Here is a 14507-nt window from a genome sequence, read left to right on the forward strand (position 1 = left end):
TTTGACATTAATCAGTGATTATGCATGATAAGGAATGTGTCACAGAGGATAGTACGACCTCAAGTGTCTCTTTGCTGTTACAACAAAGTTTCATGTTTGTTCAGTTTTAATAATGAATTGGATTCTGACAAAAACAAACAGATAACGCTGGATATGGAACGATGCTAAAACATTAATAAACAAATAATAAACTGATTGAAAGTAAAAGGCTGACCAGAAGATTGTTTAAGTTGATTGATCAATATCATCAAGTTCTATTAAAAAGAGTTGGCTTTTCTTTTCTGGTCATATCATAAAATAAATATCTTTGGGTTTTAAACTTGAAATGTGAGCGTCACCATGAGATCTGTGTGGTCTATCATGTGCTCTTTTATTTTTTTTTACTTTACTTTTACTCATTTCCATTTTTATACTTATTTATATTCATCAATATTGCATTTGTGTATTGATATACGATGTATGTAAGTGTAAGTATAAGTAAGTATTATCCCTACACAATATTGCAGACAACTTTTCTGCCACTAGCTGCTGCTGTGAACATGAGCAATGGGCCATTTTTCACATTACAAGACAAGACAGTAAATAGATAAAAAAAAATACATTTCTAACTCCATACCTGGGGATTTTAAAGATTTAATGAAACGTAAGCTGAGACAATTCAACAACACTGAAGGCCTAAAAATGGAAAGTAAGTATAATTTTAAAATTTTGTACAGTTGCTGAATGGCAATTTAATCTAGTGAGTCACCATACAAACATGAATTACTAACCATTCTGTACCAGTACATATTTTTCCTAACATATCCAGCGCACCAGTGGTCACATATTCTAGAAAGTGACCTGTTGTTAGTCCTCATGGTGTTGTTAATTAAACAGATAAGAGCAAAGTATTTAATTGAATTTGTCCCGGGGACAAAACAACAGCACGTCACGCTCACCGTCGTCCATGATGGCGATTGTGACTCCTTTGCCCGTGTAGCCCAGTTGCCAAGCTTCAGCCACATTAAGATCCAGCCCAGGGGTTCCGTCTGCCTGGCCTGTGTTTATCTAATCATTCAGACAACATGGAGAACATCCATGACTCATGGCACCCAGGTGAGCCACCATTAGGAAATTAGTCAGTATGGAGGATGTGTGTGGGTGGGTGGGGGGGGGGGGGGGAGGAGGCAATAGATAAGGACCGTTCGGGGGTGGGAGAGGGAAGGTGAGAGGAAGGGGAAGTAAATGTCAGCGATACGCCGCATTCATCGGACACGCCAGATGAATGACAGCAAGCTCGCCGTGCCATAAAAGTCACGCTTGCAAGTTACGGTAAACAAGAGGGGAGGAAACTAAGCGGGAGGAAAGCAGCGATGAGATGGCGCGCACAATATTGTCCAGGCTAATTAACGAATGAATAACAACATTGATTCAGAAAGTAGTGGGGAATATGCCTGGCCTCCGAGTAATTAAGGTGGAAGAATGTGGATTGGTGCGAAAGGTCAGGAGGCACGCATGCAGCTGCCGGGCTGATTACTCACCAGATACCACTGTTTGGTGAATAGAGGGTCGCTCATGTTGACTTCAATGTCATTGAGATCTCTGTAGCCTCGCTTCTGACGACTGAAGCCGTCTTGGTCAAACACATTCTTCACCTGGAGAAAAAAGAAATGCGAGATCAGGGTTGGTTGGAAGTAAATGACGGTCTTATAAAACATTTACATGGGGATTATGCAAAGAGCAAAAGGTGCAGAACAGCTGAAAATGTAAATAAAAGTGGAATAAGAGCAGAATTTCTTGCGACCGTCTGAGACGTAGGCAGCAGCTGCTCTCTGCACAAAGTCAGCAAACCCAGCTCGACTGTACCAAACAGGCAGAACGCCTTAAATTAAAGGGGCTAGTCATCCTCTCCAAATCCGAGGGCCATGGCTCCCAAACTCACCTGCCCCCTCGAATGATGGAGATATTTTTCCTCTGACGACATTCTCGGCAAAAAAGCCGCAGCAATTACGATCAGAAATGCCCAAGACACGAACAGCTGTGGTTTATATTACAAATACTTAGCGAAAGCTGCCACAATACCTTGAAGATAAGATATGACGGAGCCAGTAAATGACGGGGATAAATGTCTTACACGTAAATACAGGTGCTCGATTAGCATGGGGACTGTCAGCAGAGCGATTATCATTATTTATACGGTATTTACCTCTTCTACAGATTACACTCCCAATGTTTCCCTGACATCATATTTGCCAGTAGATATGAGGTCAATAGTGATCAACGCGAGCCCATCAACGCAGCCGTGCTAATTGGAAATCCCCGTCCCCTGTGAGGTTGTTAGTGAATTTAATCAGACAACCACCTTCATCAAATGAAGAAACCAAACTGAGGAGGTGAGGCAGAGGTGAAGGAAATGCAACTCTAGTAATCAATAGCTAAACCAAGCCTGAAGAGAAGCTCTCAATGTGCAATGTATTACCAGCTACCAACCAGTAGAGCACATAACACCGCCAAGGCCCAACAGTCCCCCTCTGAAACCACATCTGGATTCATTACATTCTGATTTGAATTTGGATTGAATTGCACAAACTCATAAATATCCCCCGAACATGCCAGATTTTTGGGATCCGCCCCCTAATCCGGACACAAAACACAATTTAATTCCCTGATTTCACAATTTGCTTCCTTCCACTGAGTTCCGTGGTAATCCCTCCTGTAGCTTTTGCAGAATCTCGCTGACAAACAAACCAACAAACAAAGAAAACGGACAGGGGGGGGGGAACACAACCTCCTTGGCAGAGGGAACAATCTGTTTGTCACAGATCAATGTCATTGATTTGATATGAAGGTTTAGATCCTTCTCTGTCTCTTAATGCGTGTGCGGGGGTGTAGGTTAACAAGAAAGGCTTGAAGCCGGCCTTTCATTTCACAGGAAATTCTCAACACGACAAATAAATCCATACCTCATTGACAAGAAATCCCTATAATGCCGCTTCCATACCGGAGTTATTGATGCTAATAAAAATGAAATGTCGTCTTTTCACAGTTCGAAAGCTGCGTTTTGAAAACGTGCTCCTGCCCACTAAATGTTCCTGTTGTGCTTATCCCTGAGCAAATTCACTCTCGTGCATCTGAGGGAACCAGGCATTGTCCGCTGTGTTTACCGCCACAGATAAGAGAGCGGAGCAGCACTTAAGACAGCCTTTTAAAGCGGCCACAGCCTATTCATCCACATCTTTCTTTTATGGCACACTCCAGGCGGCATCAGCATCACCATCAGGAGGCAAACACACAGTGTAAATGGACTCAGTCAGTAAATCCTTTAAATAACAAGTCGGCCCTGGAAAGTACAGCTACATTTGCATGTTTACTGTCTTGGAGGATTTTGAAATGCTGAGGGGAAACCAGTGTTTTTGAATTAGCCTCATGTTACATTTGTCATCACATCATTTAATTCCCATTCGGAGGGAGACTGCCAGTACACTTCACATTATAGCCCGCCCCCCCACTCCGTCCATCATCCATTTATTCCATCACTTGGCAGGAGAGCCGGTATTTCCCTTGAGACAGCATGTGACACTGCCCACTCACAACATCAAACAGTGCCCGTGCACCACCATCACTCTCCGCCTTTGCCTGCTCGCAACTCACAATGCTTCGGTTCACCTCAAATCAAAGAGCCACGGCCGCCTCGCTCTTTTCGGCTTGTCCTTATTTCCTTTCTTCCCCCAGACATGTTCCTTTCAGGGTCAAGGGATACTGCTCATTCACAAAGATTTCTTCTTCTTTTTTTATTATTATTATTATTATTATTATCCGCATTTGTTTATTCACCCCCCACTTCCTAGTATATGCCTCAAACAGACTTTGAATGCATTTATCTCATGTGAAAAAATATGGGAGGAAGGAATCATGCATGGATGGATGAATCGATGGACGGATAGATGGATGGATGACTGGAAGGATAGATGGATGGATGGATGGGGTGAGGGCAGGGATGTGTGAATACATGGACATCACATTTGCAATCAATGTAGCGCTTGAGATGGAAAAGGAGAAAGATCAAGAGAGTGTAGAGAAAGATGAAGAGCGTAGACACAAGGAAGTGGGTCAACAGGCCACATTAATAGAGTCCAACATGGCTCCTGGGAAACTGAGCAATCCATCCAGTTCACTACAGTGAATTCAGTGCTGCAATAAGACATGTTGTAAGTATGTTGAACGAGTGCGTAACGACTCCTTTTAAATATAAAAATCACTTAATAGATGACAGCAAATTGTGCAATTCTATTCTATTTTTAACCTTTATTTTTTACCTTTTTTACAAATACATTTTCTAAAGCATCAAATGAGCTCCTTCCTTGTTGACAGAACCACACGAGGAAGACTGAGATACGTCCGCCCTTCTATCTTGAAAGGTGGTGTGGCGGACACTTCAGCATGATAAACAGTCGACGTTAAATGAGACTCTCTGACCTCATCCATCCACGAGATGCACAAAAATCAATAGCTGCAGTGTCGCATATGAGCACGTCAAGCATCTGATTAAAACCCGGCACTGGACCGTGGACCCGAGCACTGTGTCCACGCTGTCTCACTTCCATTAGCTGTATTAGCTCGGTGGAGTGGTGCGCATTTATTTTCATTAGTGCCTCTCACAACTGCAATTAGATAGGTTGGTTGATTGTCTGCAGCAGAGACCTCCACTTTCACTGCACTTTCACTGCACCCAACTGTGGGCAGAGCTCATAACGCCCAGTGCTTAGATTCAGATAAGACGCAGCAGATCTTTTATATCACAAAGTCAATAAAATGATTATTTTGAAAAATAAGTCTCAGGCCTTTTTTCAAGCAAAAAGGCAGAATATTTACTGGTTCCAGCCTCTAAAATGTGATAATTTGCAGCTTGGCCTTGTCTTACAGCTGAATATCTTTGGCTTCTGGACTGTAAAAAAAAAAGTAATTGCCCACAAGCACTCTGGGTAATTGTGAGGGACATTAATTTTCTATTTTCTGACCTTGAATAGATTAAATACCATAAAAAAATAAGCAGATTCATTGATTGTAAAATAATAATGAAGATGAAGTAATAAAATGAATGCAGCTTCTCATAAAAGATGTTTGTCTCTCATTACCACATCTCAATACATATTGTTACAGCTTAAATCTTGCAAATAATTTTAATGTGAGTTGATACATTTTAAATAACATATTAGAAATGCATGATATGATATTAGAACATTACTGATTATGTTCAAAGGTGAAGCATGAATAGGAATGACATTTAAAACAATATTTAGAAATGGATATTGAATCAGTGGCGTCTCACCAGGTTTTAAGATGCCCTGATAACTGAGATAAGACTGAATAGAAAGTCAGAAAGTACCAAGGATCTGTGATAGTATAACTCTTTGTTGATACTTAAAGAAAGACCAGAACATGCAATGATTTATTTATCTATCGCAAAAGCAATGACCCCAATAATCAACGACAGTGTTCTTCGGTCCCTGTATTCAACATATCGACTACAGTTCTTTAATTTTCTTGGTCACAAGGGAATTCCAAAGATTCTGAGAGGAAACAGTCCCACTCAGGTGCTATAATAAATGTTATAAAGACAACAAGACGAGTGGGGACTGTGACATCATCAGGTACTGTGAACACGCACACAGTTCACACTTTCTTATCCTGCTCGCCTCATGCTAGCAGGGTGTTGTTTTCACCCATCACAAAATAACTCAACACTTCATGGGCAGATTTTCACCAAACTTGGTGAGCTTACCATTTGGGCGTGTTTCTCCCAATTATTTTTTCAAGATATCCCCGCAAATAACAGAGAGAAAATCCAAAGCTTTTGTTGATCAGAAAATGATTCTGTATCATGTGATGTCATATGATAATTGATGGACTGAGAAATTGAGGTCATGTATAGTTAAAAAATGCATTTTACAAAGGAAACATGTACCTTTGCTTCCTATTGGACTGTGGACATGACCTAAGGCTCATATAACCTAGATCTGAAAATGAGTTATGAATTACATCATCATTACATCACTATGAAATCAGACTCTGACATCATACAGAGCAGTAATGTATTAACTGTTGCAACCAATCAAATTTGAGACACAATAAAAAAGCTTCTTTAGATTAACCAATCAGTTGTCATCAAATAATGTCAGTATGAAATGATATTATTACAATAAAAAGAAGCCATCATTGCCTGATTGGAGTATATATTATGCATGCAGGGTATCCATCGCCCCTCCAATACTTTTCACTTTGCCATGGTTGTGTTGATTCTCTTTGTATCTGACTATTGTTGCCACATTTGGAGCATAAACACAAACAGACTATCAAAGACCCAACTATGGAGGAAACTAATTCTTCATCTCACCATCAAGAACACAATGTACTAATTTCTTTTTGCAAGGTGCATCCAACTTCCATACAGTAACATAAAGAACCGGATTTCCCGCTGTACTTAACATAAATACTCGCCTCAAAATAAGTATTGTCATGCAAAGTGAAGAGGTAGCCATGCTGCTGTGGGCACATGTAGGCAAGAAACACACGCTGCTCTATCCTCAGTGTGTTTCTCTGTGTGTATGCTCACCCTGCGGTCTTTTTGGAGCCGCTGTCTGCTGCGGATGCTGCGTTTGCTTCGCCTCTCTGAGGAGTCCTGAGGATAGAAGTGAAAGAGCCCCTCTCCAAAGGAAAGCTGGTTTTAAAAAAAAAGAAAGGAAGACGATGGATGAGGAGTACAGAAGCAGAGATTAGTACAAACACAGAGGCAGCCGTTAGACACTGTGAGAAAGGCAAATCAAACAATACAATAGAATATAAATGGAGGAGAAGGACAGAGGGTCATCCTCCAGGTGGGAATAGGGGCGCTGATTCCCTGGGTTTCAGCGAGGAGCTATTTTAAGGCACTAGAGAACAATGCTGGAATCAACCATAATAAATCACAAGGGCAGGGAATGAGACGCATCATCCAGAGCTTTCCCTCCGGCACTGGGCACAGATTAAAGACCCCCTTATGCTTTAGTAACCACCAGGGTGCAGGTCAATCCTAAAAATAAATGCTCTCAGATGCGCCTGTCACATCTAATGTGAAAATGTGAAAAAGAAATTGTTGTGGAAGGATGAGGATTATTCTTATCTAGCACTGCTCTTTAATTCTGCTTCTGTTGCCCCAGTAGACAAACACTTATGTGATGCAAAGAGAGAGAGAGAAAGAGAGAGAAAAGCAATTAGAAATAATGCACTTATATTGAATCTTCTTACAGCAATTAAGATTTATTATTGGATACTGGCTGAGTACAGATGTGTCTCTCTCCATCTCTCCACTCTGTTTGTGCTCACATCTGTACGTGTGTCCCGGTTCTGTGTCCCGGTCTGCTTAATTAAGCAACAACAGAATAGAATTCAAACCACACAGACATTGTTTAATGATGCATATCCCATCAAGACAAATATAGCTGCCGATTACATAACCTGGGAGGCAGGGAGGCAGAAGATGGGGGTGGGTGGGTGGGAATGGGGGGTGATCTGGAGCCTATACAAGAAAAATAACAGGCAATCACAGGAGTGGTGATGCTGCACGACCACGACGCAGATATCACAATGTGACGAGTTACAGACTGGAAATGTTTTATTTTTTTGTGGAGGTATAAAAAAAAAAGGTGGAATCCTCATTCACAGCAGCTCAGACACTCCTCTGTTCACCGCTACGCCTCACTGGCTACGGCTCCAGCCAATTTCACCCAAACATTTATTTTGACATGTGACAAGGCAATCAATCACACACACACACACACACACACACACACACACACACACACACACACACACACACACACACACACACACACACACACACACACACACACACACACACACACACACACACACACACACACACACACACACACACAGTGTCAGGGAATAATTTCTATTAGTCTGCCATTAAAAGCTTGTTACGAGTCTTTGACATGTTGTGATGTGTTTGTCAGTCTCAGGTGAGTAAAAGGCCATGTCTGCGGGCAAGGCCACGTATGTCACTAAAAGCAATGAGTGAATACATTGTGCACTCAGTGTGTGAGAGAGAGAAAAGGTGTGTTTTTAGGGGGGAAATCGTATAATTAAACATAAAACAACAAAAATAAACAAGCTAGTTCTCATCCATTAATGGGATTTAATGACTACAAATACAAAAATAAAACATAGAAAATCCCAAACTCCATGTTATGAGAGAAACCCTGTTGTTCTAATAGATTTTCCCATTGCTTTTCAGGGGTATTTAGCTTTTCTGGACATTGGATCATTTCATTGTTTTCACATAGCCTATTAATCAATATGGACTGGGCAGAGTTGAATCAACAGCCAATGGGCCACAAGCCAATGGGCAACCTACTTAATAGGACCTGCATTTTAGTAGGAATGACGTCATCAAATTGGGAAAAAGTATAATGAAGTCAAAGCAAAAGAAAACACAGACAAGCTTTTTAGTGTCTTCTCCTCTGTTCTGTGCAAGCTGCTGAATACTGTCTATCACTGTTTCTGGTACAAGACAGAAAAACAAACGTTGCCAAACAGCCTCGTGTTTTAGTGTTTGATTTAAATAGTAGATTCGCAATTATAGATTATTAATTGATGTTTGTTTTCTCAACACTATACGCTTATGGTGCGAGTGTAGTGCATGGCAGTGGAGCACCCCTACCTTTCGGGCACTCTGGAACCCATGTTGTGTTGCAAGTTGGTGCGCCTCATCCTGTGCGTCCTCGTGCAACTGGACCAGGAGATGGTCCGTCAACACTCCGTCTGCAGCCTGCGTCGCCAGCAGCAGCAGCAGCGGCGGCAGCAGCGCGTTCAGCAGCACCGTAAATCCCGCGGCTGTCCCGTGTCGAGCTGTTCCGCGCATCGTGTCTGGCTCGTGTCAATCAGCCCCGTCTGCCTGCAGCCTGCCTGCCCGTCGGAGTGCGATCAGTGTGCGGGATGCTCCTCGCCGATGGTGGGAGGAGGAGGAGGAGGAGGAAGAGGAGGAGGATGAAGAGGAGGAGGATGCAAAAGGGGGGTCGAGTCAAAGCCTTTGCGGACGCATCTCCCTCGTTGCCAGCTGATGGAGACCACTGGGAGTTGGATTTCACTCCGCTTCTGATGTGCGCGCTTGTGCGTTGTGCTGGACCAAAACCTGCATCCTCAGCTTTCTGTCTCTCCTCCTCCTCCTCCTTCCATCTGTAATTCATTTACCTTCCTCGCTCGGGTAGTTTCTGCGCGTGACGTTGTACCAATGGGCTCCGGCGGGTGTGTCTCCCGGTTTCCTTCCCCGGATGAGCTCGGGGACACTTTTCAGCACCTTGGAGAGTTCCTCCCATCATGATAGCGTTTTTATTGATTAGTGTCTGCAGCTGATTGGACAACACGTCCACATAATGTCTCATTGAGGACTAGAGTGGCATAGCCTCATGATGACCTCTTCCATATTCCTATTTAATCCTTGCATGTAGATTTACATAACTCAGTTCTACACCAGGCCTATCCCTGCAGTTCTTTTTTTAGATTTGACATACTGTATATAACTCCATGATGACCAGATTGACCCTCACTGTGTGGTGGAATGTAAGAACAGTCCTGCTGGACGATAATTGGTCATTTGGATGAGCAGCAGGTCTTTAGGGGCCTGTAGAAGGACTGCTCTTACAAAGACTGGCTCATTAAAAGACTACAGCTCGACTGCTTTGCTCCTGCTTCCCTGCTGCTATACGCCGATGACCTACATGAATGAGATACAGAGCTGCTGCTGCTGAAGGATTTAACAATGACGTGTATGTAAGTAAAGTAGAGAGCGAGAGAAAATGAGGATTTCCTTGAAAAGGACCATGCATGCTTTGTGCCGCACAGCCAGCAGTTTCTACCGCTTAGTTCTTTTCAGTTCAACCCTAAAGGCTTGGTGGTCACCTCCTGCAAGACCTCTCTACAAGATAGTAAACTATTCCATGGACCCCCGGATGTATGTCTCTTTGATTAATTTGATATGCCTGTTGTTGTTTTTTTACTTACTTATATCAATCAATCAATCAATCACATTTTATTTATATAGCCCGTATTCACAAATCATTATTTGCCTCATGTGGCTTAAGGTGCAATATCCTCAGCCCTTAACCCTGAAACCCTAATATATATATAAGTATTCAGTATTGCATACATTTCATAGAGACAGTTTTGTAAAATCCAATTAAAATCAATTCAGTGAGGAGAAATTATAAGTTTTCATGCTCTGCAGTCTTATTGGTAAATTATTTCACTTGTTTGGTAAAAAGTGAGATAAAGTGAACATGAAGAAAATAAGAGAAGCTTTGTAAAATATGCATTATGCCCTATTTTGTTCTTAAAGAATCTAAAGATGCAATTTATCACAATAATGGTGCAATGTTCGCTCTTTCATATTATTATCTGGAATGCATGGTTACAAGGAAGTGCAGTGGCACAGGAATCGGTTATCATAGATGACTGGAACAATAATGAAGGGGGGTTTTCTGTAAGTGGCTCCACTTTACTAATCACTGTTTCCATGCTCCCTGCAGACCTCTTCCCACACTGCTGCCATCCTGCAGCCCAGAGATTATTTATTTAGCTCGGGCAAGTCCGCATCCTTCCCTTCTCCATCACTTCACCATTCTTCACCGCTGGGCCCCCTGTGACTGATCCACAGTGCTGAATCACAGGCACTGTATCCTCTTCATCATCTATATGTCTGAGAGAAGCTATGGAGAAAAGCTGCAGCATCTGCTCCTTTTAGACAGCGCTGGGCTTATCTGACAAATCAATAACAATTTATGTTGTGAGAGGATGTTGCTCTGCTTCAGGTATGATTGTGATTTCTAGTGTCATGGTGGAAATCACGTCACTCAGTTGTGCATTATATAATCTACAAGCAGTTGTGTATAATATGGTTATTTCTTAGCACTTATGTTGAAGAATAAGACTTGAATAATAACTGTATTTATGTAGTGATCTTCTATATTCTAGCTTTTATGCACAGCACTTTCATTCATACACAGTAAACATAAATGTCAGGGGCTTTTTTGGAAGTGCTTTTTAAGTATTGCCCAAGGACACCTCTGCGTACGGACTGGAGGAGCCAGGAATCAAACCAACAACCTTCTGATTGTTGGACAAACCACTCTACCTCCTGTCCATAATAGAGTAATAAGACAGTAAGTTAGAATCCATTTGAACCCTAATGCAGACTACAGGCCTGTTTTTACACTGTTTTAATGCTTTAGCACTTCATAATGGTTTATTATTCGGCTAGAATTGCTCATAAATTAGATTTTAGAGCCATAAGGACTCTGAACTCTTTGCAACCATGACGTGCATGCACTTTAAATACTCTGCACTGTCAACACAGTTACTGTATGGGGTATTGTCCTGTCCATATATTGGGTAGTGTCACCACTGTCATGCTTTACCAAAATGAATTCCAACAACCTGTGGTCATTAATACATGATTCTGATTCATCATTAATAGGATACAGTAGGATTACTGTGTCTGTGAATGTATTAACTAACAGGATACATATCTGCAAATGCATAATGTGAAACATATAAAACAATATCTAAAACCAATGTTTTATGGTCATTTCTATATTTTATCACCTTCATCAAATGTTCAAGCTCAGTTTATTTCAATTAAGTGCAGGAAATTAGTGAAGACTTTAGGGAAATACCTAATAAATACCTGTGGAATATCTAATACATTTATGATGTTTCTGATTAAAATAAATTCGATTGAGCACATGCTTGAAAAGATTCGGCTCATAATCATTTCCAAAGCAGAGGCGTCTCTGCTCATGTTCATGAAATGAGGAAATGTAACTTTATCTTACCAACTGGATTAGGAGTTTTACAGTGTTTGCAATGTTATCACAATAAGAATTTCCATGTTGACATTTTTTTAACCAATTATTTTAAGTATGGGTTTCACACAAAATCTTGTGCACATCCAACCCTCTGCTTTCAAGACATTTAGTTATGTTGATATAAATGTGTCTTAGTCTTCCCCCTCTTTCTTATTACAGACATTTTATTTTATACAAATCTTTTATGACTTGTGGACTTCATTGAGAACTGATCTGTCCATTAAAATAGTAATAACATGTCTGTATTATGGTTTGTTTGATACTTGTGACTTGTTGGAACTAGAAACCTTAAATTATTGATTTAAACTGTACCATCAGACAACCCTTATAGATTAGCTGTGAAGTGATGGAGCTGTTTAGAAGCACGGATGTGTTTCAGTATCGTTGGAGGAGGAGCTGAAAAACACAGATCTTTAATCTTTCATATTCGCCCCGAGGCTGGAGTGGAGGCCTGTCAGTGTTTCCACTGAGGTTCAGCGAATGCAAGAGAGATCATGTCGGCACCTACAAGCTGATACTCAGCAGATAATCAAGCATGCATACGCACACACACACACACACACACACACGCACACACGCACACACACACACGCACACACACGCACACACGCACACACGCACACAGACCAAAACACGCAGCTCACACAACTGTGACAAAGCCTCTGAAATATCTGCCACCAAACTCTCGACCAGACTGGAAATGTTCACTGGCTCTCAGAGACGAGAGCATTGATCTACACTTGGTGGCGTTTTCAATGTTAAATCAAATAAACCAATCAATCTACAACAAAGCAGACTGTCTAAATGCAGAGTTTAGGATTAGAGCTCCCATTTTTTTTTAGATGGTGATGCAATTTAAAGTCACCGATCAAAAAACCCACTGACACCCACTAACCTGCCTTTTGTTTGCAATATGAATGGATACAATCAGCACTCTGGGGTCAGATGACTCTGCAGTAAACAGGTTTGTATTGTTTCCAATTGGCACTAACAGAAACATGACACTCGGATGTTCTCTAGGAAGAATCTCTTCCTCATTCTCTCATACCCACTAATGTTGGTGTAAAAGAGGTCTGAGAGATAAAGTCCTGCAAATGGAGCCGTGGGTCAGTCAACATATAAGAGCCTCTAAAAAACTCAGAGAGGCAGAGATAAAAAGACAAAAGCAAAAAAAGGGCCTTTCTTGTCCCTCCCTGTAGTTAAGCTGTCATTTCAGAGGCAGCTCCACACTCTGCTGCTCTGTGAGCGCCGCTGCTCAAGTTGTGGGACGGGATGTCTCTGAGTGAATGGAGTAGAGGGGGGGGGGGGGATTGTGGGTACTCTATCTGCATTGATTGCAGTGTGGATAGTGTCAGGAGCCGCACTTCTGATGGTTTCATTCGCAGTCTGGCTCGATCTCGCCTCGCTCTGTGACCCGCCTCTCTCTCTCTCTCTCTCTCTCTCGCTCTATAGGAAGCCGCCGTCTGCCTCTGGCTCCGCGAGATAAGATGTCGGCCTTCACAGGTAGACGGCTATCAAAACCCGCAGGCAGCACATGGGTCATCACGATGTCGGAGGGATGACAGGTGATGACATATCATTACTCCAGTGTCACTTTGCTTTAAATCCTAGACTTCAACTGTGGTCTTCTATAGACAAGGGAGCCGCCTGTTAAATAAGTCTCGGTTGAATCATGTGTGAAAATCAATTCTTACTCCTGTGGATAAAGGGACACAAAACTTTTGGACTGCGTGCACAGCGGTGTAAGCAGTGGAAAGTCTCATAGTTCTGATATTCAAGAGCGACCTGCAGCCGCAGTGAGTCACTGTGGAGGAAGGGTTTAATTGCAGCCTCTCTACAAGCAGACGAGGCTGTAAAAGTGTGATGTACAGATCCATTACTTCTATCAGGCCAGCTGGAAGAGCAGATAGCAGGGAGCAGAGGGGACAGCACGAGGGTATGTTGGAACCTGATGTGACGTGAGGTGCGGCAGACAGAAAAGAAAGAAAGGCCAAGTACCGTCTCGATTTGCCCCGGATCACACAACCTGGCACAGAAGATGATTAAATTAAACTCATCCTTCAACTTTATTCATTCACACTTTTTATGTTCCTCCGTGACCCCCGTCTCCTTCTCGCTCCACTCTTCCATCTCCGAAAATTGTCAAGTCGCCGTAAGTGCTGTTTTCATCCCCCCCTTCCAGGTCTGTGGGAGTCTCAGGAAAGACTCTTCCGACTGGTGGGAGAAGATTTAATTTGCGTTACCACAACCCATAGCTTTGATTTGTGAGGTCCAGCACTACCCTGTTGTGTGATGTTTTGATTTTCTCTCGGCGGGGTGCTGGCTAACCGCGGACACCATTGGTATTCCTGCGTGTGCTCCTTTATGGCTTTGAGCTAACTTTGAACATAATAAAATGTGTGAAGTACTGTTGTACTTCAGAGAGTCTAACATGTAGTCTATTCATGAAGTGAAGAGGTTGCAGCGAGTCACTTTCCCACAAAGATCTGACCCCAACTTGACAAAAGCTATTCAAATTTTGAACAAGTTAAAAAAGGGATTATTGATTGATACTTGATTAGTTTTCCTTATTGAAATTAATATATTTCAAACAGGAGATATTTTGGC

General features: G+C 42.1%; 1 protein-coding gene across 1 annotated transcript in view; it reads right to left on the reverse strand.

Moving 5' to 3' along the window:
• The window catches only part of pcsk2 (proprotein convertase subtilisin/kexin type 2), a 28564-nt gene extending 19331 nt beyond the window's left edge, over nucleotides 1–9233 (reverse strand). Inside the window, exons 1-4 of the mRNA XM_034608836.1 lie at nucleotides 8699–9233; nucleotides 6593–6697; nucleotides 1521–1634; nucleotides 939–1047 (exon numbers count right to left, since the gene is read on the reverse strand). Coding sequence (XP_034464727.1) covers nucleotides 939–1047; nucleotides 1521–1634; nucleotides 6593–6697; nucleotides 8699–8899 — 529 coding nt within the window. The 5' untranslated portion in view covers nucleotides 8900–9233. The remainder of the gene's footprint in view (nucleotides 1–938; nucleotides 1048–1520; nucleotides 1635–6592; nucleotides 6698–8698) is intronic.
• Nucleotides 9234–14507: the final 5274 nt, after the last annotated feature.

The sequence above is a fragment of the Hippoglossus hippoglossus genome, chromosome 15 (assembly GCF_009819705.1).
Source record: "Hippoglossus hippoglossus isolate fHipHip1 chromosome 15, fHipHip1.pri, whole genome shotgun sequence".
Taxonomy (NCBI): domain Eukaryota; kingdom Metazoa; phylum Chordata; class Actinopteri; order Pleuronectiformes; family Pleuronectidae; genus Hippoglossus; species Hippoglossus hippoglossus.